At 37.5% G+C, this 27,181-nt stretch overlaps 1 protein-coding gene across 2 annotated transcripts in view; it reads left to right on the top strand.

Annotated features, from left to right (window-relative positions):
- The first annotated feature begins 653 nt into the window (after window positions 1-653).
- ANO3 (anoctamin 3) overlaps window positions 654-27,181 on the top strand; it is a 199,311-nt gene continuing 172,783 nt past the window's right edge. The window contains exon 1 of one of the 2 annotated variants that reach the window (XM_017726382.1): window positions 654-1,183. In XM_017726382.1, coding sequence (XP_017581871.1) covers window positions 1,009-1,183 — 175 coding nt within the window. In that variant the 5' untranslated portion in view covers window positions 654-1,008. The remainder of the gene's footprint in view (window positions 1,184-27,181) is intronic. The other variant, XM_017726383.1, reaches the window with a different exon arrangement.

Here is a 27,181-nt window from a genome sequence, read left to right as displayed (position 1 = left end):
CAGCAGTTTTTCTTGTATGGCCTGTTTCAATCACTAATTCATGTTTTATGTGCTTTGTTATTCTTAAGGAATTTACAAGTTGGGAGTGTTCTTCCAAGCCTCTCAATGCAGCGTGCCCTCCTCTGGAGCATCTTCTTGACCCTGCCTGGCTGCTCTGCAAGCTTCCCAGCATCTCCAAGTGGGTGACTACTTTGGCACTGTTTAGAGTGCTCAGAGGTCTGCTGGGACAGGTTAGAAAGAGATGGATCATTTTCATGTCTTGAGTTCTGTTCAGCTTTAGTGGCATTTAAGGAAACAAAAACGATAATAGAAAAGCTTGAAAGATTAAACCACTTTCCTTAATATTACTCTTACTTAATATTTTCTTAGAAAGACACATTTTTATACTCAAGGCTCTAAAATAATAAGCAGAGAAAATGTGAAGCATTTCTTACTCATTTTCGAGGAATTACATAGCTTTTGGTAATTTATCCTCCCACACACATCCCAGACAATGACTTGAGTGTTCACTAAGGAAACATAATTGTGGCACAAGTAACAAGGCACAAATGTCAGGATGGTTTGGGATGCGCTCATTCCCATTGGTATCAGCCCCTCCCAGCTGGACCCGTGGGGAACAAAATGTGAGTTAGACTCTTAAAGTTAGGAAGTCCACAACTTAGCAGGCATACAAATGTCTCTGCTTATCCCTGTTATTTTTCTGGCAGCTATTCAGAAATGTCATAATGTTGTTGTCACTGCAAGAACAGAAGAACTTAAAGTGGTAGTTTTCTATTTTAGAGAAGAGCAGCAATATTTACTAGATGCTCCAGAGCTGGAGGATAGAGTTTCTCTGTCATTGCTTTAACAACAACAACAACAACAACAAAAGAACCTGAGTATTTTGCACTGTTACAGTCTGGGTTTTTGTTTTACTTTCTTGTGATAGGGAGTTATTTTTGGACAGAAAGTTTGGGGATGCTGAACTAAAACTGGCTTCTCCTTTTATTCAGCTTTGTTTTTAATTTGATGTCTACTGAAACTATCAAAATGTCAGCTGTTATAATTGAACTGGATAAGATTTCTTCAGATGAGATTGAGAGCAAAAAGGATTCCAAGCCAGATTTTAAGGAAGGCAAATTCAGTGAATCATGTGCTGATTATCACGTTTTTCAACTTCACTGCTCATGTTCTGCACCAGCTGGTAAGCATGCATTTATATAACTTACTTCCTCAAATCTGTGTCTACTTACTCATGTAACATGTGGCAATTAAACCATAAGACCCAACAAGGAAAACATAGGAAATGTTGCTGTCGTGCAGGCTTTATAGGATGTAATTTTTAGCTCAGATAAAGGGAAGAAACAAATGTTTGTTTAAAAAATATTAGTGTCTCCTGAACCCTCTAGCACATGGTGGGGATAGCCCAGGAGACTGTTACTTCGGCATTATAGGAAGATGAACTTTCCATAGGAGAGGATACTTCTTTTGTGATACTTCTTTTGATACACTTCTTATAGGAAGATGAACTTTCCATAGGAGAGGATATAGTTTTTGTGTAAGTTAGAGCAGCCCGAGCTGCTGCTCTGATAGGACTTTATAAAGTGTGTCTATAAGCTGTGCTCTCTAATGCCTATCACTGTGGCTCCTCGACTGTTGTTTTCTGGGGTTTTGTCATATGTAAAGAGGGAACTGCATATTGCTTCTTTTTTTATCACAGCTGGTGTTATGTATAGTTAGAATAGGTCCACAAAAATGTCAATTTTTGTGACCATCATAAAACTTTAATTTTTCCTGAAGATTCAAAGTAATGAAAAATACAGAATGTAGCTGCCTCAGATTGTCTAATATAACCAAGGGGAAACACATCTGCAGTTAATCAATGGAATCTCAGTTAATCCCTAAAAGTCTTCTTAACTATTGGATAGTTCTTCACCTAGGAAATACCTTCTAAGAATTCTTTTCTAAGATTTCTTTTGGACTACATCTATATTGTGGCTTTCACAACCCCAAAAGAATAATTTGATTTTCATCATGTTTTCACTTGCCCAAACTTGAACAAAACACAGTGGAGAATATCTGAATGTAATTGATGCTCTATGCTGTGGTAGGACAAATGAAGTGCAGTGGAAGTCTGCACCTTTCTGATTGGCTAAAGCAGGTGAATATATGAATGAGATGGTAATATTTTTAACTCTGCAACAAATGTTTGGAACATTTTCTAGTTATAAATTCAGTTCTTACACATCAAAATGGTCAAATAGTTGGGATCTTTCTTTTGCAAGAAAAGCAAATGGCTTGTGCTTTCCCTAATAGAAATTTTCTAATTTCTGTTTCTCTAAAGCCTTCAGTAACTTTCGTAAAAAAGAATTTTCACAGTCAATGCACTTTTGAAATTTTCTCTTGTAATGTCAGCAGGGTTTGTAAGGTCAGGAATAAGGTGTCTGTCTGTTCCCCTGGAATCCTATTACATAATTTTTAAAATACCTCTCCTACCCCATAAAAGTGTCACTAAAGAACTTGTGCATGTGCTAGGTGATTTGCTGAGCTATGTTCCTCAAATGTCAAACAAAACTTTTTAGCCTATCTTGTTGATAAAGAATGAAATGAACTTCCAGCATAAGCAACATACTGTTTGTCGAACTAAACTGCTCAGAATTCTGCACAAAGGACACAATATAAAGCCACATTTCCTTGTTGGGTTCTTCCAGTTTGAAAAAATTATTCTTTTCTTTCAAAAATAATTTTGTCTTGTGAGTGTTGCAAACACTATTTAATATTCCTGAAGCAGAAACAGTGCTAACAAACATCTCTGACAAATGTTTTGTCAGAGTTTGGAGATTTTCTTGCTTAATATTTTTGCATAATGGGCAGAATAAGTAAACACTGATGCATTGTCTTAGTGTTTTGGGGGTGTTATGAAGGATCATTTAAAGGAAATGCCATCTCATAGTTTGCCTTCTAAAATTTTCCTTGATATATTTATTTTACCAGTCTTTAAGCAAGCCTTTTGTAGTTTCTAGTGTTGTGCTGTATTGGCTGAAGTCTGAATGGAGAAGTATAAGCAAGTCTTATTTGGCTTCCACATGTCTTTTCCTAAAAGGAACTTCTACTTGCTCAGCCATGCGTATTGATAAAAATAAACAGCTCTTGGTTATACTACAATGATGGACCGTATTTCTTTGAGTAGACTATTTCCCAACAATGCTGCTTGTCAGGTAGAAGAAAACTTCAAGCTATGGTAATTAACAGAAGTTTTTCTCTTAGAATTTAGGTTTGGGTTTTGTTTTGTTTGTTTTCAAATATGTGCCGGTTTGGGCAAATTTAGAAATATATCCTCTGAGAGAAGGCACAACCACCCCTCCCCCACCAGGTCCAGGAAAAATAAATTTTCCTCAAAGGAAAGTGAAAGAGATAAAAACTGTTTATTTAACAAACACACAGGAAAAGGATAGTAATGCTAAATAATAAAACCCCTTGCCCTGCTGAGAGAAACCTGGGAAAATTTCAGAGTCCTTCTGTAGATCTCTCTCTCCCCCTCCTTGGAGCTGGGATGGGGTGGTGGGCCCACCTCCAGGGCCAAGGCCTTGGTGGAAAGTCCTCCCAATGTATTCTGATGTTTAAACTGACTAGCAGAGGGAAAAGGAAAAAAAACCCAAGTCCCAGGAAAACAAAAGTTCAACTCTCCAAAGGAAAAAGAGCTGAGGAAAAAAAACTGCCAAAAGCTGTTTGGAAAGAAAAGCAAGCCGGGTGCTTCCCTTCCCTCCTGCTCTCCTGCCGCAGCTGAAAAAAAAGTCGCTATCTCTGTGTGACCTTGAACAAGCTGCAAACTGCTTTGAAAAAGTTTTGCTCAGTTTTTCCTTCCCCCTCTCAGGCTCAGTTTAAAGGCATAGAAAGGCACAAGAATTAATTTCTGGGCATGGGCAGCGATATGGGATACACATCATAAAGTCACCCCAAGACAAAACAGTAATATGAAAACCTCCAGTGAAATCAACATCCTGCATCTGGGTGCTGGCCCTGAGGTTTGCTAATGTTGGTTTCTCTGCCCCATGGGACTCCACTTCCATAGTTGCAGCCTTGGGAATCTTATATTGAGTGTCACTGAACTTTAGATTTTGTTTTTTTGAAAAGAATTTAAAGGACTCATGTAAAATTGTTCATATCACCAACAAATGGTAGGAAAGGGTATGTAAGCTATGAAAACATTAGGTACTCAATGTTAACCTACGGAAAAGCAGGTTAAAAACACATCCTTGTTCTTCTGTTCAATTTGCTGTTCACAATATTGTTTCTTTTGAGAGGCTTATTGTTTAAAATTTATTATTCAGTGCTTGTCATATAATTCTTTTGGTACATAAAGCAGAGAATTCAATATAGAGAGATTTCACTTAAGAAAAGCTTTTTATGTAGTACTGATGTGTTGCTAATTTTAAACATATGACCTACAAAAAAGTGAACACTAACAAAGTACAGTGCTATCCTGAAGTACACTCTGATGTTCAAGAAATGTTGCTCAGACAGAAAAATATTAACCATATTTTTATTTTGTTTTATTTTCAATTCTGATCCAAGTACCAATTCTGAGATATATTTTTTTGGGATCTGCACATACATCAGAATATATTGCACATGCATCATACTGCAGACTAGTAACACTAGAATAAGAACAAAAATATTGACAAATTCTGAGTACAGAGTACAGAATTTTTTTTCCATTTGGATCCTTACTGAAATATTTAGGGGTTTATCACTTGCAGAACAATATTGAGACGCTGGTTTAAGAGATGAAATGCATAACCAAGATCAGTTGATAAATGCCCCAGGAACAGATCAGAGACTGTTGTTGGCTTCCATGGTGCCCGGATTACCTGGACTCTGGGTGAAGGCTTGAATGGAGCACAAACACTTTAGATATAGCAGATAATGTGGGATTGGTAGGTTTTTAGAGATGTCAAGCAATCTTTAAAAATTCAAGCTTATTTTGATTTTTAAGATACTTACTCTGCAAAGAAGAATTTTTAATACAATATACAGCATGAATGCAAGTGTCACAGCCACAGCAGTTTGTCTTCACCAATGGAAAACAGGCTGTTCCTGATATAGAAATATAGAACCATTTCTCTGTTGTACTGGCCAGAATTTCCTCTAGGACTGGGTGTATTTGCTCTTCAGACTTCTCACAGCCAGCAAAGCTTATCTGAATATTGCAGATGTAAATATTTGTGCAGATTTAAACCTTATTATCCCTGATATTTGCTTTTCCACTTCAAGTACTTCAGGAAGAGACTGAAAACATTCGACCTACAATCTTTATTGGTCAAGTCAGAGTACAGCACTTGAACTGTCCTGAAATTAGAAATGCATGAAATCACATGGGTTTGACTCTGTGACTTTTAGTAGAATGGCTAGAAAAACACCTACTTTTTTTTTTGCCTTTAATGTGGTTCTTTCACTGATGAGCTTTTTGGGGCATCTTCTATAGTGATTGCAGGTGAAGAGAAAGGGGGAAGAAGAGAATATTATTTCATACAGGGGTGGAGACTGGGACTCAAATTTGTATAGTATCCCCTTGGTCTTCAATGCTGGCAAGAGTCAGTCTTTTTGCTACTAAGCCTAAAGATGTACCATGAGCTACAACTGGAAGATCTATCGTTCTTTGACACTGCCCTCTGAACTAAAATTTCATTAATAATACACAAAATGAGCCTATATCTAAAGAATAATTCAGAGTTAGCAGAGACACCTAACATACTGAGGCCCTGGGGGTCATGACTTCTATCCTTACATGGCTTGGATAAATGGAAACTAAACTGAATACAGAAATCTAAATTTTCCCAGAGGCATAATTTCTCTTCTGTCCTCTTCCTTCATTTAGTGGGCTATTTACTTTCAATGGAGAGTGGAGTTGTTCAACAAACTCCGAGAAAAGGCACTAATGATTTATAATAGTGGATTTTATTTCCCAAACTATCTCAGTAGCAATAGAAGTATGTCTATGTAAAGAATATGCTGACCTCACAGACCAAACTTTCCTTGATTTGAAATGTGAGGTCAATACTTGCAAAACAGATGAGTGCAGGCTTGGTAACGACAGTGAAAGTGAGAGTGAAATCTGAGCAGTCTTCCTGTAGCACAGTGTATCTTGTACACATGTCCTGTATCCTGTAGCACATTGTATCTTATCTGTTAGAAGTGGGTCTGTATGCTTAAGTCCTTTTTACTTGAATAATGAGTATAAATTGTTATGCAGGTCTGCAGTATATTAGAAGATGCAAAATGATTCAGTGTGGATGGGGAGGTCACTGAGGAATTTCAGGTTTCTTAAAAGTTAAGTCTTGATTTATGTGTCTATATGCAATTGTAACAACATGTTTTAAAAAACCAAGTCTGAAACCTGTGAGCATTATAACTAGAATGGACTGATGGCCACAAATCAATAACTTTGGTAAGTAAAGGACACTCCTCTGGTGATGCAGAATACAGTTGTATTTTGTGTTTGAACACGGACTTGACTGTAAATTCTGATGGCTGTGTTTAGACAATATGCAGTGAGGAAACAAATGATGTCATTTAGTACATTGTATATAAGTTACTACTTGCAATGTTAGAAACCCCAAATACGGGTTGTTTCATTATCACACCACCAAAAATGTATAGAAACTCTGGCAGACTTTATAAACCTTTGTGGTATTTGTATCAGCATTGTAATATAATCTACATTAATCTGACTCAAAAAACCTAAAACAACAATCAAAGAAAAAAAACTTCCTGAAAATACAAGTTTAGTAAAATTTAGAAAGGACATCATGGGAGAGAGGGAATTATGTAGCATTATCTGTGCAGGCAGCTGAATGTTATAAATAAAAAGTTCTGAGTGGTTCTGGAATACGCAAGTGTGTTTTTCCAAAAGTACATGGTGAGAAAGGATTTGGCTGCCTATTAGTCTCAGTCCTAAAGTGTGCTGATTTGCTGGTAAAATAATAAATTGGGAATGGTATCTTCAGAAATTATGTATCTATACATGCAAAAGTGTTCATAATCATTTAGATCTCTCTCATTTTTGTGCTCCTGCCTTTTGGGGGGGAAGAGGAAGGGCATGGTGAAGTCATTTAGATCCAACTACATCAACCTCTTGGGGCAGTACAATTATGTCAAAACTTTCTGGTTGTATAGTCTTTGGAATCAAGTAGCCTCAGGCTTCTGTTTTAAAGATTTGACTACTTAGGATTATTATTTCTAAAATGCATATATTCTTTTGTATATGAAAATAAAATAGCACTTCAAAATAGCATCCTAAATTATGTTATGTATCATAAATCTTTTCAGTAAGCAATGGTCTTCCTTATTCTGCTGCTATACTTTTGTGCTCTAATGCAATGGGCTTTCTGTAAACTCAGATTGTAGTCAGATGCTAATATTAATTATTTTAAGGTGTTGATAACAAGAAAGGTAGTAAATTGTTTAACAAATTTGATTCAAAGGCACAGAATGATGTATGTTGAAGATGAACTGTTTCAGTCCCAGCCAAGTACTGAGATGCATGCTAATTTCTACAGTGCCTTCTTGAATATTTTGAAAAAAAAAAATTTCTGGTGCTTCCTTTTAGAACATAAATTCTCTTGTTAACAAAGTCTTCTTCTGGTAGGTACATTAACTATCCTTTTCCTTAATTTGTTTTTCTCCCATTCTTTTCCTGATCTAATAAGAAATAACAGTCCAGTCATAGTGCACATGGCACTGGAACCGTGAATAAGAGGTTAAAAATGATTTTTGCTTTCCCTACCTAGACATTGAGAAAGGACTAAATATCAGAAATTCATGAAATCACTAAAATAACATGAGTCAGTCCACATTTAAGCTTTTTCTCATCTTATCTTGGTACACCTTTGCCTTTTATATTCTAAAGGTTTTGATTGTGACACTCAAAAAATATTCAAGGAAAACACCCTTGTAGAAGTATTAGTTTACTCAATCTTTCCTTCACCCAAAAAACATTGTGCTGAACCCGAACAAGGGAACTAATGAATTATTTAACTGAACCACCATCAAAATCTCATGTTGCTGTACTCTAGATTCCTATTGTCTGATTCTCTTTTGCCCAAGGATGAGACATACAAGGTCTACATGCTTTCTCTTCCAGGATCCTAAGGCAAGCTCTGTTAGTGTAGCTTTAAAAAGAAAAATATAATGAATAGGCCCTGTCAGCTTTGGCAAGGCAAAATGGTTTTTTTTGACTCAATGCCACTTTGACAGAATAAAGACTGGATTTAATAAAGCCAGTCTTTCAGCAAGGCAATTTCTGAAGTACCTCAATCAAAGTACAATTATATTGACCTGCGCATCTCTTAATAATGTCTGTCTTGAAAAATCCATGAACTCTGGAAGTTGTCTCTGATAAAATAAAAAACAATGGAAAAAGAATATTAATTTTGCTAGGATGGTTGGGTTGCCTGCTCTTTGAGTCTCTGTAGAACACCTAGTTTGAGTTGCTGATTGTTGCTGCTCACTTCAGTTGACTAAACTTTCTGTCAAAACTAGACAAAGTGGAGTAACTCAAGAATAAGGAGCTCTGTCTATATGTTTATGCACCCTTTTTATTTTTATTTATAAAAACCTAAGGAGAACATAAATCTTCTCAATTAATGGATGATCAAAATAAGTTGAATGAAGTTTATTCCAATTGTTGACATCTTATTCTTCTTGAGAGTGACTTTGCATTGTCCTCTGACTAATTTAACTAAATGATGTAACAAATGCTCAGGGGGTTTTGTCTTTTTTCTTCATTTCTGGAAGAACACACTTTGTACACAGTTTTCACACAGGATATGACTGGCTTGTTCACTTACCTCAGGAAGGAAATAATGAGGGCCATTCAAACAAGTACCAATGTTTTTTCTTAGTTTATTTATAGACATCTTGTCATCCTCAAAATTCACAAAGTTTAATACAATACATTTTTCGCATGTTCTCTTTCTGTTAATAGTATTTGTTACAGTAGAATTAAATGTGATGCCTATTATGTTTTTTTTAATAAAATTTTGTTTCCTGCTGTTCTAGTTTTGATTTCCATATGTTGTCCTTCTGAACTCCTTTCGTTTCCTGGGAAAAGCAAAGCACAGATAATGTGGGAGGTCTGGGAGGGAATGGTTATGCTTTTCTGTCCTTTGTAACCCAAAGGAATTCCTATACAGACTCAGGTCAAAATCACTTGTTTGATATCCTGTTTGGCAACAATCAGTATCTGGTATTTTAGAGGAAAAGAAAACAGGAAAGCATGTTGTTGGTCAGGTTTCCGGTACCTCCTCAAAGATATCCTACCACCTGATCCAACTTAGCAGCACTGAAGTACTGCAAGAGTTATTGCACTCAGCTTGAGGAAAATCAATAATGCAGAGTTTAGTCACTTGAGATAGATGTTCCCATACCACTGCCTTCACCTAGTTCCAGCCTGGGGTAAAGGGTGCAAAATGAGTCCGGGGGAAAAAAATATTCTAAGTGATCATATGATTACCCCTGAAAACCCTAATTAACACTAGGAATTTGACTCATAAACTTGTTTCTGCATTTTGTCGCCAATGTCAATTCCTTGCTTTCTGTGTATCTCATATTTTTAAAAGTTTAACAAGGTCTGTTACTCTCATTTTTTCTTCACAAGGAAATACTCTCCTCTTCTATTGTTTTACTCAGCATAAAGCACTTGAAACAATCTTCCTCTCTGCTCAAATTTCTAACTTTTTTCCTTGCCTTTGCACAAAAGTAACTTTCCTCATCTGCCCATCAACACTTTTGGTTTCATCTCACTTGGGACTTTTCACTTCACATTACATGTCGTCTTTTTTTTTTTTTTTTAGCATCAGTTTTCTCATTTCTTTACACTTTTGAAGTGACAATTATTTGTAAGTATAATATATTTTAAACATGCATCTTTGGTTTCTTTCTTAAAACCAGTTGTTTATCTTTCAGTTGCTTTCAGTACCTTAACATTCTTACACCACTTTTTTGATTCTCTAACTTGTTTCTCATTGTGAGACTGCAGCTTTTTCTTGTGGTGCCAAATGGAAGAGTTTCCACAGAAACTGTAAATCTTTGTGCTAACTTGGGCTAGAAAACAACTGGACCTTAAGTTTTGACTTCCTTCTTTACTCTTCAGCCTTTCCCATTTGGCCCCTCTCGTTCTGTTTCAGGGCTGCCAATAAGCTCTATGTTTATTACTATTTTCACATTTAAAAGAGGAAGAACATAATTGTGGAGGCACTGTATTCAGTTTGCAATCCTCTGTCAACATTTGCAATTTTGCAATTCCTTTTAGATGATCTTGTTATCTTCAAGGTTTAGTTCTTGTACTTCTTGCAGTAGGTGCTAATATATTACAAGATGCTTTCTCACTGCATGTTCTTCGGCATGATTTTAGTAACTAGAATCAAAGAGGCAGAGTAATTGGCAGTGTTTGGGACAGTATACAAACCTGTAAAATTTCTACTAATCAAAATATCGGAGGTGACCAGTATTGACACTGGGATTTCCAGTGTTTTCTTAACATAGAAATCATAGTCTTACAGTTGCACTACAGATGAAGTTATAGATGTGGTCTCTGTCTCTGCTTTATTTGAAAGTAAGACTTGGAGCAAAAATCAACTTTTTAATATTTTCTTTTTCTTATTGTTGAGGTTTAACCTCTGCTGGCAACTAAGTACCATACAGCCATTTGTTTACTCCCCCACCAGTGGGATGGGGGAGAAAATTTGAAGGATAAAAGTGAGAAAATTTGAGGGTTGAGATAAAGACAATTTAATAGGTAAAACAAAAGCAGTGTACACAAGAAAAGCAAAAAAAAAAAAGAATTCATTCCCCACTTCCCATGAGCCAAAAGGTTCCCCACTTTCTCACTTCCATGGGTCAGCCATCTCTTGGAAAGCAGGGCTCCATCAAATGTACTCATTACCTGGAGAAGACAAATGCCATCACTCCAAATGTTCCCCGTTTCTTCTTGCCCCTGTTTTATATACCGAGCATAACAGCACATGGTATGAGATATCCTCTGATTCATTTGGGGTGAGTAGTCCCAGCTGTGTCCCTTCCCAGCTCCTTGTATGCCCCCAACCTACTTGCTGGCAGGGCAGAGGGAGCAGCAGAAAAGTCATTTGCACTGTGTGAGCACTGCTCAGCAATAATGAAAACATCTCCACTTTATCAACCCTGTTTTCAGAGCAAATCCAAAACACAGCCCCACACTAAGCAACACACTTATAAAACTGTGGTGAATTTACTCAGGAAGAATGCAGAATTTTGCCCTGGCTGAACTTGGCAGCTCCATGTGGAGTTTTTAGGACAAAAGCTAGAGAGTGGTGGAAAAGCTGCTGTCTATTGACGGTGAGGAAGCCCATCTCCAACACTGAAACTATGATTCAACAGTTTCTATAAAGAGACAAGCCTGTGATGTGCATGTCACTGACTGATAGACTCTGGAATCAATCACTAAAAATAAATTAGCATTGTGTTACTTAGATAATGAAATATATTCTCATAATTTTTTTTGTGTTTTAGGTGTTGGAAGCCCTCTTTGATTTACTTTACCAGAAATTGCTATGTTAATAGGGTGGTTCTGAGAACTTCAGCCTCTGTTCTTATCATGCAATCTTTCTACAGAATAAAAAATCAATCGATAGGCATAGCTTCATGACTAATTTCTCTTTGTCTTGTGTATTCTCCTGTCAATAACCTTTTTCACTCCATTTCTACTTGATTAAGATGGAAGATTTGTACCTGCATATATGACAGTACAGATCAGTAAGTAAAATGCGCTTTGACTTTTTTACATGTGTTCATAGAATCATTAATTAATTTCTTTGTATGAGTGTTGTGAGAAACAAAAGCTCATCCTGTGCTTCCTTGAAATCGTTGAACAATGCGTTTCAAGTTTAGACTATGTGCTATCCAAGCCAAGTAGAACCTAAGAGGGTACCTAGTATCCTCAGTCTGAGAGAGACTATAAATTTTTGTATTAATGCAATAATAATAAATAAATTAAAAAAAATAAAGACAATAAAGATAATATTAATAACAGCAATAGTAATAATAATAATAATAATAGCAAAAAAGTGGTGATTAGTGGTCCCTGCTGTTCAGTGGCTTCTTTGGAGTCCTTTGGCTTTCGTAAATTTATTGAAGTATGTAGGGCTGCTTCTGGTTTGGGGAGCGGGGTCCTTTCTTTCTCCTTTTTTTCTTTTTCCCTGCCTTAAACTGAGCCTAGAGAAAGCTTGAGGAATCTGTCTCCATCAAAGAGCTACAGTAACTTTAAGCATTTTTAAACATTCTCTCAATGTTCATATTCCACTTTCTGTGTTGTGATTCTCATCTTTCTTAATGAGAATTTGAAATAAATGATGTGATTTATAGTTCAACACATCCTCTTTAATATGAAGAATGAAAAAAAATACACCCTTCTAAGGGTTAATGTATTTTCTTGCAAAAAACATTTTTAGATAAATTCTAAATTTCTGCTGCAGTTGCACATAAGCTTTGTATAGCATTGTCAATAAGAAACCTCTAAATATATACAAATATGGTCTGTTTTGAACTTATTTAATCTATACAACCAGCAGCATTCATCCATTTTTATTTTAATAATGACTGATTTTAATATTCAACCTAAATTGTCATAAAATGGCGTGTAGGTGTTCCTGGGCTTTCGCATCTATGGGGATAGTGCTACAGGACCAACTTAGGAGGATGCTGATGGCATGGTGCCATTAGAACTCATGGTTAGTAATCACTGACCTGTGTCAATTTCTGAATCATACAAAGGATACATGGAGTACCATGTCGGCCATTTGGTATGCCAGACACTGCTTTAATAACTGTGTTCCACACTGTTAACAACATCAGAGCCATCATGTGCTTGTGCCCACAATTGTTTAATTTGCTGGCAGATACATGGCCTGAGAAGCTCAGCATGTTGAAGCTACACAGAAAGTATGCTCATTCAATCAAAATTCCATTAACAAGCATTCTTTTTTTGTCGAGTTCCTATTCTAGAAAAGATGGAGAAACAATTAGAACGGCTGGGTTTTGCTAATGGAACTTCACACGTTTTTTCTCGTGTGTTAAACACCTTTTTATAAGCACCTCATAGTCTGGGGGAGAGGGAGGGGAAGGAGGTATTTTTGTACAGTAATAGCTACTTTTAAAAAGATAGACATGTTTAACTACAACATGACAAAACAAGACTATCAAATGGAATTTCTTCCTGGAGGATTAACTACTTCTTCCTCTTCCCCATTGCCTTTTTTTAAGCTAAGTGTTTAAAAACTTCAGGAAGTTTGACATCTAAATCCCAGTTCTTACTGAGTATTTTTATATTTGTCTTACACTAAAGTCTTGTTTTGGTCTAGTTCCATACTAACATCTGATTAAGGTTAGCCTTTTCATTTTCAGAATTTGGAATCTAATATTTGTGTTAATACATTCCTGCAACACAGATACCAGAGGGATTGAGTTAGAACTCATGTTCAAATAATGTTTTCCAGATTAAAGCAGATTTGCTTGTTTTCTCACTGCTGTCAGTTCCCAGTACACAAACTGAAGGACTTACTGTTTTACCTGAAGGTAGAATCTGTTGAAGGGAAAAAACATAAAGACATTGATGTTCAGTGGTTATATGTTTTGATTATTACATTTTTTTGCTGGCTTCTAGAAAACGGAATAATTTTAGTTAATCTTGTTCTTATCATTGAAGATGTAGCTGCATTATTAAGTGTTTCAGGGAAGATCACAGGGCAGGTATATACTGTATTATATCCTCTGTTAACTGCTTGTGTGTACATTCTTCCTCTGCACTATCCACTGAAAATTAATCATCTTCTCTCTGATCTGAATGTGAACACAAGCAGTTACCACTGCTGGGCACTACACTGTTTCTCATATTGATTTTTTTCTTAACACCAGAAAGTTTCAAAAATATCATCCCTGCTTTATTCCTCCATCTTTTGATTTGAACAGCTACTTGTAATAACTTCTCTTTGAAAACTGGAAGGTTCATGTTTCAGAGGAAGATTTATCATTTAAATGCTTTGCAGAAGGATCTTTTTATTTGTTTCTTTTGTTTGGTTTGTGTGGAGGGTTTTGCTTTATTTTGAAGCTATATATTTATTTGATAGCATAAATATTAGCCCAAGGAGTTCCAGGTATTGGCTGCATAGAAATTATTTACAGTCCTGGCTTATTTCCTTCTTTAAAGCTCAACGTCTGTCTTGATTGAAAATGATCACACACTACTTTCATACAATTTTGTGTAGTTTGGTAAAATTATAGATTTTTGTGCTTACATATTTATGTAGTTGCTTACATCCACCTGAAGTGGATCTTCAGTTGGTAAATTCCCCAAATCCTTCCTGCTCAGAAAAATTGTCTAAATAGATTTCATAAGACTTAACCTTTTTTGAATCACTCCTTGTTAAGGATAACATTCAATGGTCATAGTTTATCAAAAATTTCAAATGGCTGTTAGAAGTTAAAATGTTCATTATATTGGTGTAATTTTTTCATTAGTTCTGCCCATCTTCACTCATCTGAGGTGTTGTTGGTATATTTTGATCCCACACCACAAGGGAGTCTGGACAAAATTTATGTGCTTATTTTATCAAACTAAATATATAAACTCAAAATTTTTCATAGCTTCATAGCAACGTACAGTGTATTTTTTTTTTGAGTTGATATAAATTATATAAATTAATCCTGACTGTTACGATCTGGTTTATAGACAGAAGAGCAAAGAAAATTAAGTCTCTGTATATAAACCAGAAAGAACTTTGAAGGTTCAAAATATACCCAAAAAACACGATTAAAATCAAACAAGGTTAGATGTTGGTGCTAAAAAATTGATGTATTTTATTTAAAAGAGGCAAAGAGAAAGAAAGAGAAAAGAAAGAAAGAAATAGAGAAAGAAGTGTGCATGGGGGGTGGGGGGACAGGAGTGGTGACAAGGGGTTAGGTGGAAGCATATCACCCATCCGAGGGTCCCAGTGATGTCTTGCTGCTCACCTCCATCTGGTCTGCTGGTGGTGAGGGTCCCCCGTGGCCACGCCATGCGTGTCCCTCCCACCACACGCCGCCACACACCAAAGAGTGTAGAATCCAGTGGATTAATATACACTTTGGGCCAGGTGGGAATGCCCACGTGCCTCCCTTGCAGGGGGCCAGTTTGACACTGCCCCTTGCAACACTGAGGGTTTGTTGCATCATGTCTGGTATAGGGTCTGGGGACCCCTTTGGGGAGGCCTTTGATGGGCCATGACACCCCCTCTGCTGTCCTTCACATGAATGTGGCTTTTTCCCCGTGTGAGGGGCCCCTCAGCTGGGCTCCTCTGCACATTGGAGGATGGGCGTTCACTGTGCCTCTGACCAGAGGTTTTTCCAACACACACACAAAGCCTCTCCTCCCTCCACCCTTTGGTTTGAGGGTCTGTTTGAGCCTGGCAGCTGATAGCCCTGGGGCTGTGGTCTCCACTCCTAAGGTGTTAAGCTTGTGCTCTGTGAATGTCCCCAGCCCTGAGTTATCTTCATCAGCGAGTGGTGTAGGGCCTCTCAGAGCCCCATTCAGGGTGTGGTAGTCTTCTCTGCAGCTTTTGTAATACAGTTTCAAAAGTCCTTCATGAAAATGTTTAAGTCACAAACTACAATATTTCAGTTACTGACACGGACAAAACAAGTAGTAGGCCTTACAAAGCAAATCAGATGAAGAAGAGTTATAAGAAATTTCTCTTAGTACTTAGACATAGGAATACCTAAAGTGGTGTTAAAGAATGCACTACAGATGGGAATTATTATTATTATGGAAATTTTAACTGTTTGGCTATAGAACTGGGAATAAATACTGCCAATTAATGTGAGGATGAATTATAAACGTTATATTGATAAGTTTTTTCCATCACTGGCTGATACAAACAAAAGGAGTGTGCTCTAGAAGAATAGGAAATAAAAGAAACCTATGGAAGAAACTATTTCTATCACAATAATATGAAACACATATGTGATAAGGAGATACAGCAGCAAGAATTTTTTAATTCTTCACTTTGAGAATATGTATCAAAGTGCACACATATCTGAGGAAAGATTCCAGATAGAATCAAACACCAAATGCTGCAGAATGCAAATGTTTTATTTGTTGCAAATATGCCATTTAAAAAAAAAAAGGTATTTATAAAAGGAAAACTGAAGTCTTAGAGGTACATGAAGATCTAAATGCAAAATAGGGTTTCAGAAATGTAGATTGTATTAGGAAGAACTCTTAACTTCTGCTGTTTAAAATTAATTTCTTCACAAACACAATGTGAGCCAACTTGGCTAATAAGAACTTAAATGAGATGGACAATCCCAGTTAGTAGAAGAATTTTAAGTGCTAAGTTACAGTGAGAAAGAATGAATGATTCTAAAATGGTATGTAATGTTGTAGATATATATTAATCACATATTTTCCATTGAGCTTAAGCAACATGCAGGAAAGTAATGGAGTCTCACATTTGGGATTTAAATGCTGGAAAACAACAGAAAAAGGAAATATTTACATGTTCTTTATGATTTTTAAATGCTCAAAAAACCCAAAGTATTTTGTCCAAGAAGCAAAATTACAGATTTCCTATACAGATCTAAGTAATAAAAGAGGAAGATGGGAAGACCATTAGGTAATAGAAACGCTTTTATTAAATCCATGTAGTACAGCTACTTCACAAACCTGCAGCTCTTCTCTTACATACTTGTATTTCCCAATGAAATGAAAGTCTGACCAAATACAACAAACACAACAGATTTTACAGCACTTCACTTTATCATTTTTATTGTACATTAGTCCTTTTCCCAGGCGAACGTATTTATTTGAAGCATGTCTATCTGCTCTTGACTGTGCTGTCGCACTCAGATACATATGACCATGGGCTGTAAGTGGCTAGCAACGGTTCCTGTATTAAGGAAAATACATTTTGTAATGTGGTTTTGGCCAGCTCAGTATCACTGGACCTTGATTGTTGGTCCCTGGAGGCCCTTATGACGTCCCATGGAAACATTACTGGAAAAGACAAATAAAGTGGTGCCAAGAACTAAGATGCTGGAGAGACAGTCATCCAAGAAGCAGAGCTTCAAGTTTAAATGTATTTGATCACATATATTTGACCATACCACTAATGTAAATTTTTTGTCTTCAATTTGACCTGTAGTTCTTTGAATCACAGAGATTATTTTCTCACCGGGAATTTTTTTGGCTCCCTCTTGATGCCAGAGAGCAATACTTTGAACTGCGGGATCTCTCCAGCCTTGACTGTGTTGTATCAATCAATTTAATTTATAGTAGATAGTAGATAGTAAGTGTTGACTAAAATTTCATCTTATTGAACAGCCTTGTATCTAATGGTCCTAAATGGTGGCTTCCAGCATTTTGATACGCACAAATGAGAACTCAAGAGGGGAACAGCTTTTAATTTTGTGGTGATAAATCCTTACAGTTTTGAAAACATGAATATTTTTCCTGTGGCAACTTGGACTAAAATGTGAAATCAGTTTATGTAGAAGGAAAAAGGAAAAACAAAGTGAAACTCAAACCCAAAACAAACAAACAACAAAACCCAGCATGTTTTTCTCATCTGATGTTTTTTTCTTTTCAACTTTTTTGAAGGTCAAGCAGAACAACACATAAGAATAATGAGAATTGATCTATTAACAGATTTCCCAGTGTTAATTTATGTTTTTCAATAAGACTTTCTGGGAGAAACTAAGACTATGATTCTATATTGTAGTCTAATTTAAATGGAGCCTTCTTCAAAAAAAGTAGGATTTTTTTTCTGTTGCTAAAAAAATTGCAAGTTCTAGACTTATCAAGATAAGTGCAGGCTACAGTTCTGGTATTCCTTGACTAAATGGCAATTTAACTCGGTGTTAAACTCAACTGTGGTTTATAAGGACATGGCAAAAGACAGAATCTTGTCTGCAATGCTTTGCTGGCTGAAATTTTTCTGGGATAAGTGAATTTGTTTTCTAAAAGGAGAAAGAAGTGCGTTACTAAGTAACAATTGGTTTCCTGGTTCATGTAAATTGATAATAAAATGTTATCTTTTACCTTTTATGTTATCTTTTGTGTTTTGAACGTTGTCTTAGTGACATGAATGGTATTATAAGATGTCCGGTCATCAAGAGGACTCAGTTCTATTGTTCAGAACAAGTTTCAATTTTAAAACTTGGCCGTTAAGTTACACTGAAGTATACAGTTCTGTAACTTTTAATATTCCATTTGTTACATGAAAGCAAATTCCACTGTTCTTTTCTGTGCAACAGTCTTCCTATACAAAAGCTATAATTCCACTGGGGGGGGGGGGGACAGGGAGTGGTGACAGGGGTGAGGTGGAAGCATATCACCCATCCAAGGGTCCCAGTGATGTCTTGCTGCTCACCTCCATCTGGTCTGCTGGTGGTGAGGGTCCCCCGTGGCCACGCCATGCTGCGCCATGCCACCACACGCCGCCACACACCAAAGAGTGTAGAATCCAGTGGATTAATATACACTTTGGGCCAGGTGGGAATGCCCACGTGCCTCCCTTGCAGGGGGCCAGTTTGACACTGCCCCTTGCAACACTGAGGGTTTGTTGCATCATGTCTGGTATAGGGTCTGGGGACCCCTTTGGGGAGGCCTTTGATGGGCCATGACACCCCCTCTGCTGTCCTTCACATGAATGTGGCTTTTTCCCCGTGTGAGGGGCCCCTCAGCTGGGCTCCTCTGCACATTGGAGGATGGGCGTTCACTGTGCCTCTGACCAGAGGTTTTTCCAACACACACACAAAGCCTCTCCTCCCTCCACCCTTTGGTTTGAGGGTCTGTTTGAGCCTGGCAGCTGATAGCCCTGGGGCTGTGGTCTCCACTCCTAAGGTGTTGAGCTTGTGCTCTGTGAATGTCCCCAGCCCTGAGTTATCTTCATCAGCGAGTGGTGTAGGGCCTCTCAGAGCCCCATTCAGGGTGTGGTAGTCTTCTCTGCAGCTTTTGTAATACAGTTTCAAAAGTCCTTCATGAAAATGTTTAAGTCACAAACTACAATATTTCAGTTACTGACACGGACAAAACAAGTAGTAGGCCTTACAAAGCAAATCAGATGAAGAAGAGTTATAAGAAATTTCTCTTAGTACTTAGACATAGGAATACCTAAAGTGGTGTTAAAGAATGCACTACAGATGGGAATTATTATTATTATGGAAATTTTAACTGTTTGGCTATAGAACTGGGAATAAATACTGCCAATTAATGTGAGGATGAATTATAAACGTTATATTGATAAGTTTTTTCCATCACTGGCTGATACAAACAAAAGGAGTGTGCTCTAGAAGAATAGGAAATAAAAGAAACCTATGGAAGAAACTATTTCTATCACAATAATATGAAACACATATGTGATAAGGAGATACAGCAGCAAGAATTTTTTAATTCTTCACTTTGAGAATATGTATCAAAGTGCACACATATCTGAGGAAAGATTCCAGATAGAATCAAACACCAAATGCTGCAGAATGCAAATGTTTTATTTGTTGCAAATATGCCATTTAAAAAAAAAAAGGTATTTATAAAAGGAAAACTGAAGTCTTAGAGGTACATGAAGATCTAAATGCAAAATAGGGTTTCAGAAATGTAGATTGTATTAGGAAGAACTCTTAACTTCTGCTGTTTAAAATTAATTTCTTCACAAACACAATGTGAGCCAACTTGGCTAATAAGAACTTAAATGAGATGGACAATCCCAGTTAGTAGAAGAATTTTAAGTGCTAAGTTACAGTGAGAAAGAATGAATGATTCTAAAATGGTATGTAATGTTGTAGATATATATTAATCACATATTTTCCATTGAGCTTAAGCAACATGCAGGAAAGTAATGGAGTCTCACATTTGGGATTTAAATGCTGGAAAACAACAGAAAAAGGAAATATTTACATGTTCTTTATGATTTTTAAATGCTCAAAAAACCCAAAGTATTTTGTCCAAGAAGCAAAATTACAGATTTCCTATACAGATCTAAGTAATAAAAGAGGAAGATGGGAAGACCATTAGGTAATAGAAACGCTTTTATTAAATCCATGTAGTACAGCTACTTCACAAACCTGCAGCTCTTCTCTTACATACTTGTATTTCCCAATGAAATGAAAGTCTGACCAAATACAACAAACACAACAGATTTTACAGCACTTCACTTTATCATTTTTATTGTACATTAGTCCTTTTCCCAGGCGAACGTATTTATTTGAAGCATGTCTATCTGCTCTTGACTGTGCTGTCGCACTCAGATACATATGACCATGGGCTGTAAGTGGCTAGCAACGGTTCCTGTATTAAGGAAAATACATTTTGTAATGTGGTTTTGGCCAGCTCAGTATCACTGGACCTTGATTGTTGGTCCCTGGAGGCCCTTATGACGTTCCATGGAAACATTACTGGAAAAGACAAATAAAGTGGTGCCAAGAACTAAGATGCTGGAGAGACAGTCATCCAAGAAGCAGAGCTTCAAGTTTAAATGTATTTGATCACATATATTTGACCATACCACTAATGTAAATTTTTTGTCTTCAATTTGACCTGTAGTTCTTTGAATCACAGAGATTATTTTCTCACCGGGAATTTTTTTGGCTCCCTCTTGATGCCAGAGAGCAATACTTTGAACTGCGGGATCTCTCCAGCCTTGACTGTGTTGTATCAATCAATTTAATTTATAGTAGATAGTAGATAGTAAGTGTTGACTAAAATTTCATCTTATTGAACAGCCTTGTATCTAATGGTCCTAAATGGTGGCTTCCAGCATTTTGATACGCACAAATGAGAACTCAAGAGGGGAACAGCTTTTAATTTTGTGGTGATAAATCCTTACAGTTTTGAAAACATGAATATTTTTCCTGTGGCAACTTGGACTAAAATGTGAAATCAGTTTATGTAGAAGGAAAAAGGAAAAACAAAGTGAAACTCAAACCCAAAACAAACAAACAACAAAACCCAGCATGTTTTTCTCATCTGATGTTTTTTTCTTTTCAACTTTTTTGAAGGTCAAGCAGAACAACACATAAGAATAATGAGAATTGATCTATTAACAGATTTCCCAGTGTTAATTTATGTTTTTCAATAAGACTTTCTGGGAGAAACTAAGACTATGATTCTATATTGTAGTCTAATTTAAATGGAGCCTTCTTCAAAAAAAGTAGGATTTTTTTTCTGTTGCTAAAAAAATTGCAAGTTCTAGACTTATCAAGATAAGTGCAGGCTACAGTTCTGGTATTCCTTGACTAAATGGCAATTTAACTCGGTGTTAAACTCAACTGTGGTTTATAAGGACATGGCAAAAGACAGAATCTTGTCTGCAATGCTTTGCTGGCTGAAATTTTTCTGGGATAAGTGAATTTGTTTTCTAAAAGGAGAAAGAAGTGCGTTACTAAGTAACAATTGGTTTCCTGGTTCATGTAAATTGATAATAAAATGTTATCTTTTACCTTTTATGTTATCTTTTGTGTTTTGAACGTTGTCTTAGTGACATGAATGGTATTATAAGGTGTCCGGTCATCAAGAGGACTCAGTTCTATTGTTCAGAACAAGTTTCAATTTTAAAACTTGGCCGTTAAGTTAAACTGAAGTATACAGTTCTGTAACTTTTAATATTCCATTTGTTACATGAAAGCAAATTCCACTGTTCTTTTCTGTGCAACAGTCTTCCTATACAAAAGCTATAATTCCACAAATATCTTTACAACTAAATTGAACTGCATACAAGTATGTCTCATGAAGCAATACACAGGTATTTTCAAAATTTTAAAAGTATTTGAGAACTTTTGGTGGTGCATGATTGATTTTCTTGATTGAAAACTAAATTGTCTTTGGAAATATTTGGGTGTCAGAAAAGCATTTTTCACTATTTTTACTAACAGAAACTTTTTTCCCTGTCCAGTTAGTTACAAAGCAATTAAAGCTTATTCTTTTGCACCTATGCCTTTAAGTTCTGTATTTGCTTCATGTAGTGTGAATTATGATGTCTTTCTGCTTGCTGCTTTTTTTTTTTTTTAATAATAGAGTTCAATTTCTGAAAGAGGAGCAGGTTGAAGGCTCTTGCGTTTTTTGACTACCTTGAAATTGTTCTTCTGGCTTTCTCTCTTGTTTTGGAAACATGAAAGTGGCGTAAGAAAGGCTGACTAAATGACACCTCAGCTACTGCATGACTGATGTGAAGTTTTTCTGCTCTCCCTGCTCTAGTCCTTGTCCCAGGAGAGACCTTGAGTAGATGTCACAAGCCTTTGGCTATTTTCAGGTTTCTGGAGTGAATGAGATAGTAGCCTGAAGGAACAAATGGTGGAACTAGTTAAAAAAGTGTCTTCCTCAAGTTCTTCCTGGCCCAGATGCCAGAAAGGAATAAATAAGGATTGCTCTTGCTAGAGTGTAGCTAAACTTGTCTTGATAGATAGCATATTTCAAAGCCCAGGTGTTCATAACATGCTTTCTCTACTTTTCAGACAAAGAGAAACTCTTCTGTGTTTAGCTCTTGAAGGGAAGAATTGAATGCAATGAACAGTTTATGTAATATGAAAACCGCATGTTAGCCTTTTAATCCAAAGGTTTGCAAACTGTCTAGAAATTTTTCTCAAAAAAATGGTATGCTTTCTTCCACAGCATGTAGAATGCATAGATAGTTCTATGAGGGCACTGTTCTCTTCTTGCTTGCTTGAAGCCCGAGCTCACAAACCGACTTCTGCTGTGGCTGCAAACACACAGGACCTTGCCTGTCAAACCACTGTCCCAGTGTCACTTAGTGCTCCAGCAGCACTGTGTCCCAAGGACAAAGTCCTCTGCTGGACTGGAACTTCTCTTTTTGGGAGGCATGCTACCTCTTGGTGGCATGGGAAAACTTGGGGTGAAAATATGTTTTGCTACAAACAATTCTCAAATGTATTCAAACCCTTCAATGGATTTTGGATGACACTCAACATACATGTATAATGCACGAGGGAATGACTGATGATGGAATGGAAAGCATTAAAGAAATCCCCTGCCGTCTGGTATTGCTGATAGTTTGCTGGCGCAATGACTTGCAGATTCCTGTACATACTGCCTTTGAGAAGACATGTAAATATTTGTCTCTGGCATTATCATTAAAAGTTGTAAATATGTTTGGGAGGAAGAGTATGACCAAGATCAGTTATGTGCAGAGGAAAAAAAAAGGAAAATCAAGATCTACTTTGAAATAACCTGTAGCTGTTATCTACTAACAGTTAAAGCTTTAACAGTTTTTTGCTGACAATACTTGGTATGTAGTACTTGCTTATCATTGTTTTCCAAATGAGGTCATATGAACTTTAACTTATATTATTACACTTTCAACAAGTGCCATTCTGAGTTAATAAAAGTGTCTGTAGTGTCTCTGGCTAAACCAAACACAGCTGTTTACACCATGGAGCAACCAGGCGTAAGTGATTGGGTTTCATAGGCCAGGGTGCAGGTCTTATGTTTTTGATTGTGTGAGCCTTATGATGATTTACTAATTAATCAAAAATAAACAGGAAGAAGTGTGATTCAGATGGAAAACACATTTCCTAATTCCAATTTTATGATCTGTTGCTGCTTCATGCCCAGCCTTTCGTCTCAGTGTACAAGTGCTCCTCAAGGCTTGGGGCTGGAACGAGGTGACGCTGCTCCCATGGGTCCCACTTCTCTGGTCTTGGACTAGCAACTGGACTTCAGTTCACCTCAAGGCAGCTGAAAGATAGCTACTGCAGCTTCCTCAAGCCAGAGAAGGGAAAAGCTTTGTTGTGGTTTGACACTGGCCAAACACCAGGCACCCACGAGAGCCGCTCACTCACCCTCCCCTGCTCAGCTGTGCAGAGGAGAGAAAATTTAAGGAAGGGTTCGTGACTTGAGATAAGGACGGGAAGAAAAACACTCCAAGGGCAAAACAGGCTCAACTTAGAGGTACAAAGTGAATTTATTACTAACAAAATGAGAGCAGGATAATGAGAAGTGAAATAAACCCTCAAAAACACCTTTTTCCCCAACCCCTCCCTCCTTCCCACCAACAGCACAGGGAGATAGGACATGGGGGTTTTGGTCAGTTCGTCACCCAAGGTTTTCTTCCGCTTGGCTCAGGGAGACAAGTTGTTCCCCTGTGAGACTGTGGGGTCTCTCCCAGGTGAGACAGTTCTCTGTGAACCTCTCCAATGTGGTTCCAATCTCATGAGCAGCAGTCCTCCCAAAACTGCTGCAGAGTGGGTCATTCTTCCACAGGGTGCAGTCCTCCAAGGACTGGAGGCTGCTCCAGCCTGGAAGCAGGGGCCCTCTCTCCACCAGGTCTCCCATTGGATCACAGCATCTTCCAGGCATCCACCTACTCAGGCGTGGGCACCTCCCCCATGGGCTGTGGGTGGATCTCTGCATCCCCTGTGGATCCCAAGGGGCTGCAGTTGGATCTCTGCATCCCACGTGGATGCCCATGGGCTGCAGGGGCACAGCTGCTTCACCATGGTCATCACCACGGCCTGCAGAGGAATCTCAGCTCTGGCCCTTGGAGCACCTCCTCCCCCTCCTTCTTCATTGACCTTGGTGTCTCCATGTAGTTTCCCTCACAGGTTCTCACCTCCTCCTCTTCTCTGGCTGGAATTAAAACTGGCCCCTGTTGGAATTGTAAAAGGACGAGAGCCCGGGGATCCTGGCAGGGGGAGGAATGCAGTCCAAAACCAATGTGGTTGATAAGCGCAAACTCCGTTTATTAGCAATCCAAAGGCACTTATATAGTATACCAGCTTGTTAACTCCTAAGTGGCTTAAAGCTTATCACAGCACATTTCTATTTCTACATAATTGGACTTACATTGGCAAGCTTCCATAGTCATGTTATGATTAAAAGAATTCGGTGTTCACCCCTCCTGTTCCCTGGTTAGCACCTTATCAGGACAGCTGCATCGTTTCAAACTCCCTCTTTATTCCCAGGCTTGTTTCTCACACCAGTGCTTTCTCACGCAGGCAGTTTCTCACACACAGGCCTTTTGCTTCTAGGCCTATTGCTTGTACAGTCCTTCTATTGATCCCATAATTCTATCAATGATCCATGCCCCTGACCTTTAATAATTGCAACAGGCCCCCACTTTTGTTTTGATTTCTTCATAACTATGTTATCACAGAGGCATTACCATCATCTCTCATAGGCCCAGCCTTGGCCAGTGGCATGCCCATCTTCAGAGCCATCAGGGATTGACTCTGCTCAATATGGTGGAAGCTTCTAGCAGCTTCTCACAGAAGCCACCTCTGTGGCCCCCTTGCTACCAAAAAGCAGGCTAGCCAAGCGAAACCAAACAACACACCACAACGGAACGCCTGGGCAGTGAAGCTTTGAAAAATGACTGTGAAAAAGCCCAAAGCTCCCCAGTCCTGCACACACTCAGTCCCACACCTTAAAGTTACAGCAACCATTTTTGGACATAAAGAAGAGGATCATGAAATAGACCATCATCATAATTCACTCCAAGAAACCATCTAAGCAATGCCTGAAAATGTTATAAGCAATGATAGAAATTAGGTATATTTTCTCCTGTTACCAGCTAGTTTAGTGTTCTGCTGCTTCATGTTAACTCTAATTTAGCATCTCAGATATTTCAGATGCATTTACTGTAAAAACGACTAGAAATGAAACTGTAAAATCCTGAAGGATTGGCAGGATTTATCTTATTATCATTTTTTAGGTGATGTGCAAAAATACAATAGATCTTTAAGCAATTGCTTTAGAGTGAAGACACAGATAAAACAGATTTCCGCAGACAAGGTGTAGTAATACTTTGCATCCTTCATTCAAGCATAAAGTGCCTGAAGCATCTCAAAGAATATTAGAAATGTTAGTATACATAATAGTAGCTAACTGAATACAGACCTAGGATTTTGCATAGCATTACAGAATATGATGATGAGGAGGAGGACAACTCTACTCTTTTGATTGCTCAATTAATTCAGGTTTAATAGTAGCAATATTAACAAAGATGTAAAATTAATGAAAGCTCTGTGTTCATTCATCTGGCATAATGAGTCTTTGATGGCTTTTATAGAGGAGAACAATATTGCTGTACCTTGTTAAAAATTCTGGGCATGATTTTTCAACATGAAGTGTTTGCTTCTATCATTCAGTGCTTTGCAGTGTCCTGTCCTTCAGGATTTTTTAGACTGCTGACTTGAACTGTGATGCTGTTAGGTTTCAGATACCTGAATGAAGAAACTGACTTGTAGTTCAAGTCAAAGAGAAAATATCTCCAAAAACCTTTAATGTAAGTAGAAGTACTGTAGAAATCATTGTGAATACTTCTAAGACACTGCAAAGCTACCAGCTAGAAAAATCAACCTGTTTTCTTTTTGGAAGTTTTTTCCACTCTTCAACTGAAGCATATACTTCAAAAGAAACTTTCCCATTAACTTGCACAAAATCTCAATATGAAGAAACACAATACTACAAAAAATGTAATTGATGAAGACTAGGTACTTCCATAGCAAATCATCTGTTCCAAAGTTCTGGTCTCATTCCGTGCTGTACCCTGTGGTGGGCTATATGCCATCTAATGACTTAAAAATAAAGATGTATTTTAAACAAGAAAAATCAAACCACAAATGCCAAAAGGAGTGTTATCTTGAAAGTATCCGCCATCTCTTGGTATTTGAAGGAACTTTTATTGTCTTGATATGCATAGATACTCATCTCTGAACACACAAGGGCATACACTTACTTTAGCATTATTGTTCCACAGCTTCAGAAAACAGCTGCTAGGTCATCTGAGACTGTCTTGCCAACTCACCACATTTTGCTTCCTGAAAATGAGAGAGACATAGAACTGTGCCAAGGGAGGCGAACACCCAGGGCTCTTCCTTTGGGCTTATTAAATTCTGACTTTGAATGTATGGCACCTTGGGGTTGGGGGACTTTTAAAACTTAGCAATATTTTGAATTTCAACATACTCACATCCTAATCTGTTGCCATAACTTACTGCTTCAGATCACTTAATTTTTTATGGCCTAACAAATTCCAGTTCTCTTGTCCAAGGTGACATGGGCTCATTGTCATGGAAGGTCAGCACTTTTCCCAATGCAGCCATTTGCAAGCTGAATGGAAATGTCTAAGTGACAGTTGGCCATCATCATTTCAATGATGAATAATCATGATTTCCTAGGCTATTT

This window comes from Corvus brachyrhynchos, unplaced genomic scaffold, assembly GCF_000691975.1.
Source record: "Corvus brachyrhynchos isolate BGI_N302 unplaced genomic scaffold, ASM69197v1 scaffold281, whole genome shotgun sequence".
Taxonomy (NCBI): domain Eukaryota; kingdom Metazoa; phylum Chordata; class Aves; order Passeriformes; family Corvidae; genus Corvus; species Corvus brachyrhynchos.
The sequence above is the reverse complement of the archived record's forward strand: the minus strand, read 5'-3'. Positions and strand labels throughout refer to the sequence as shown.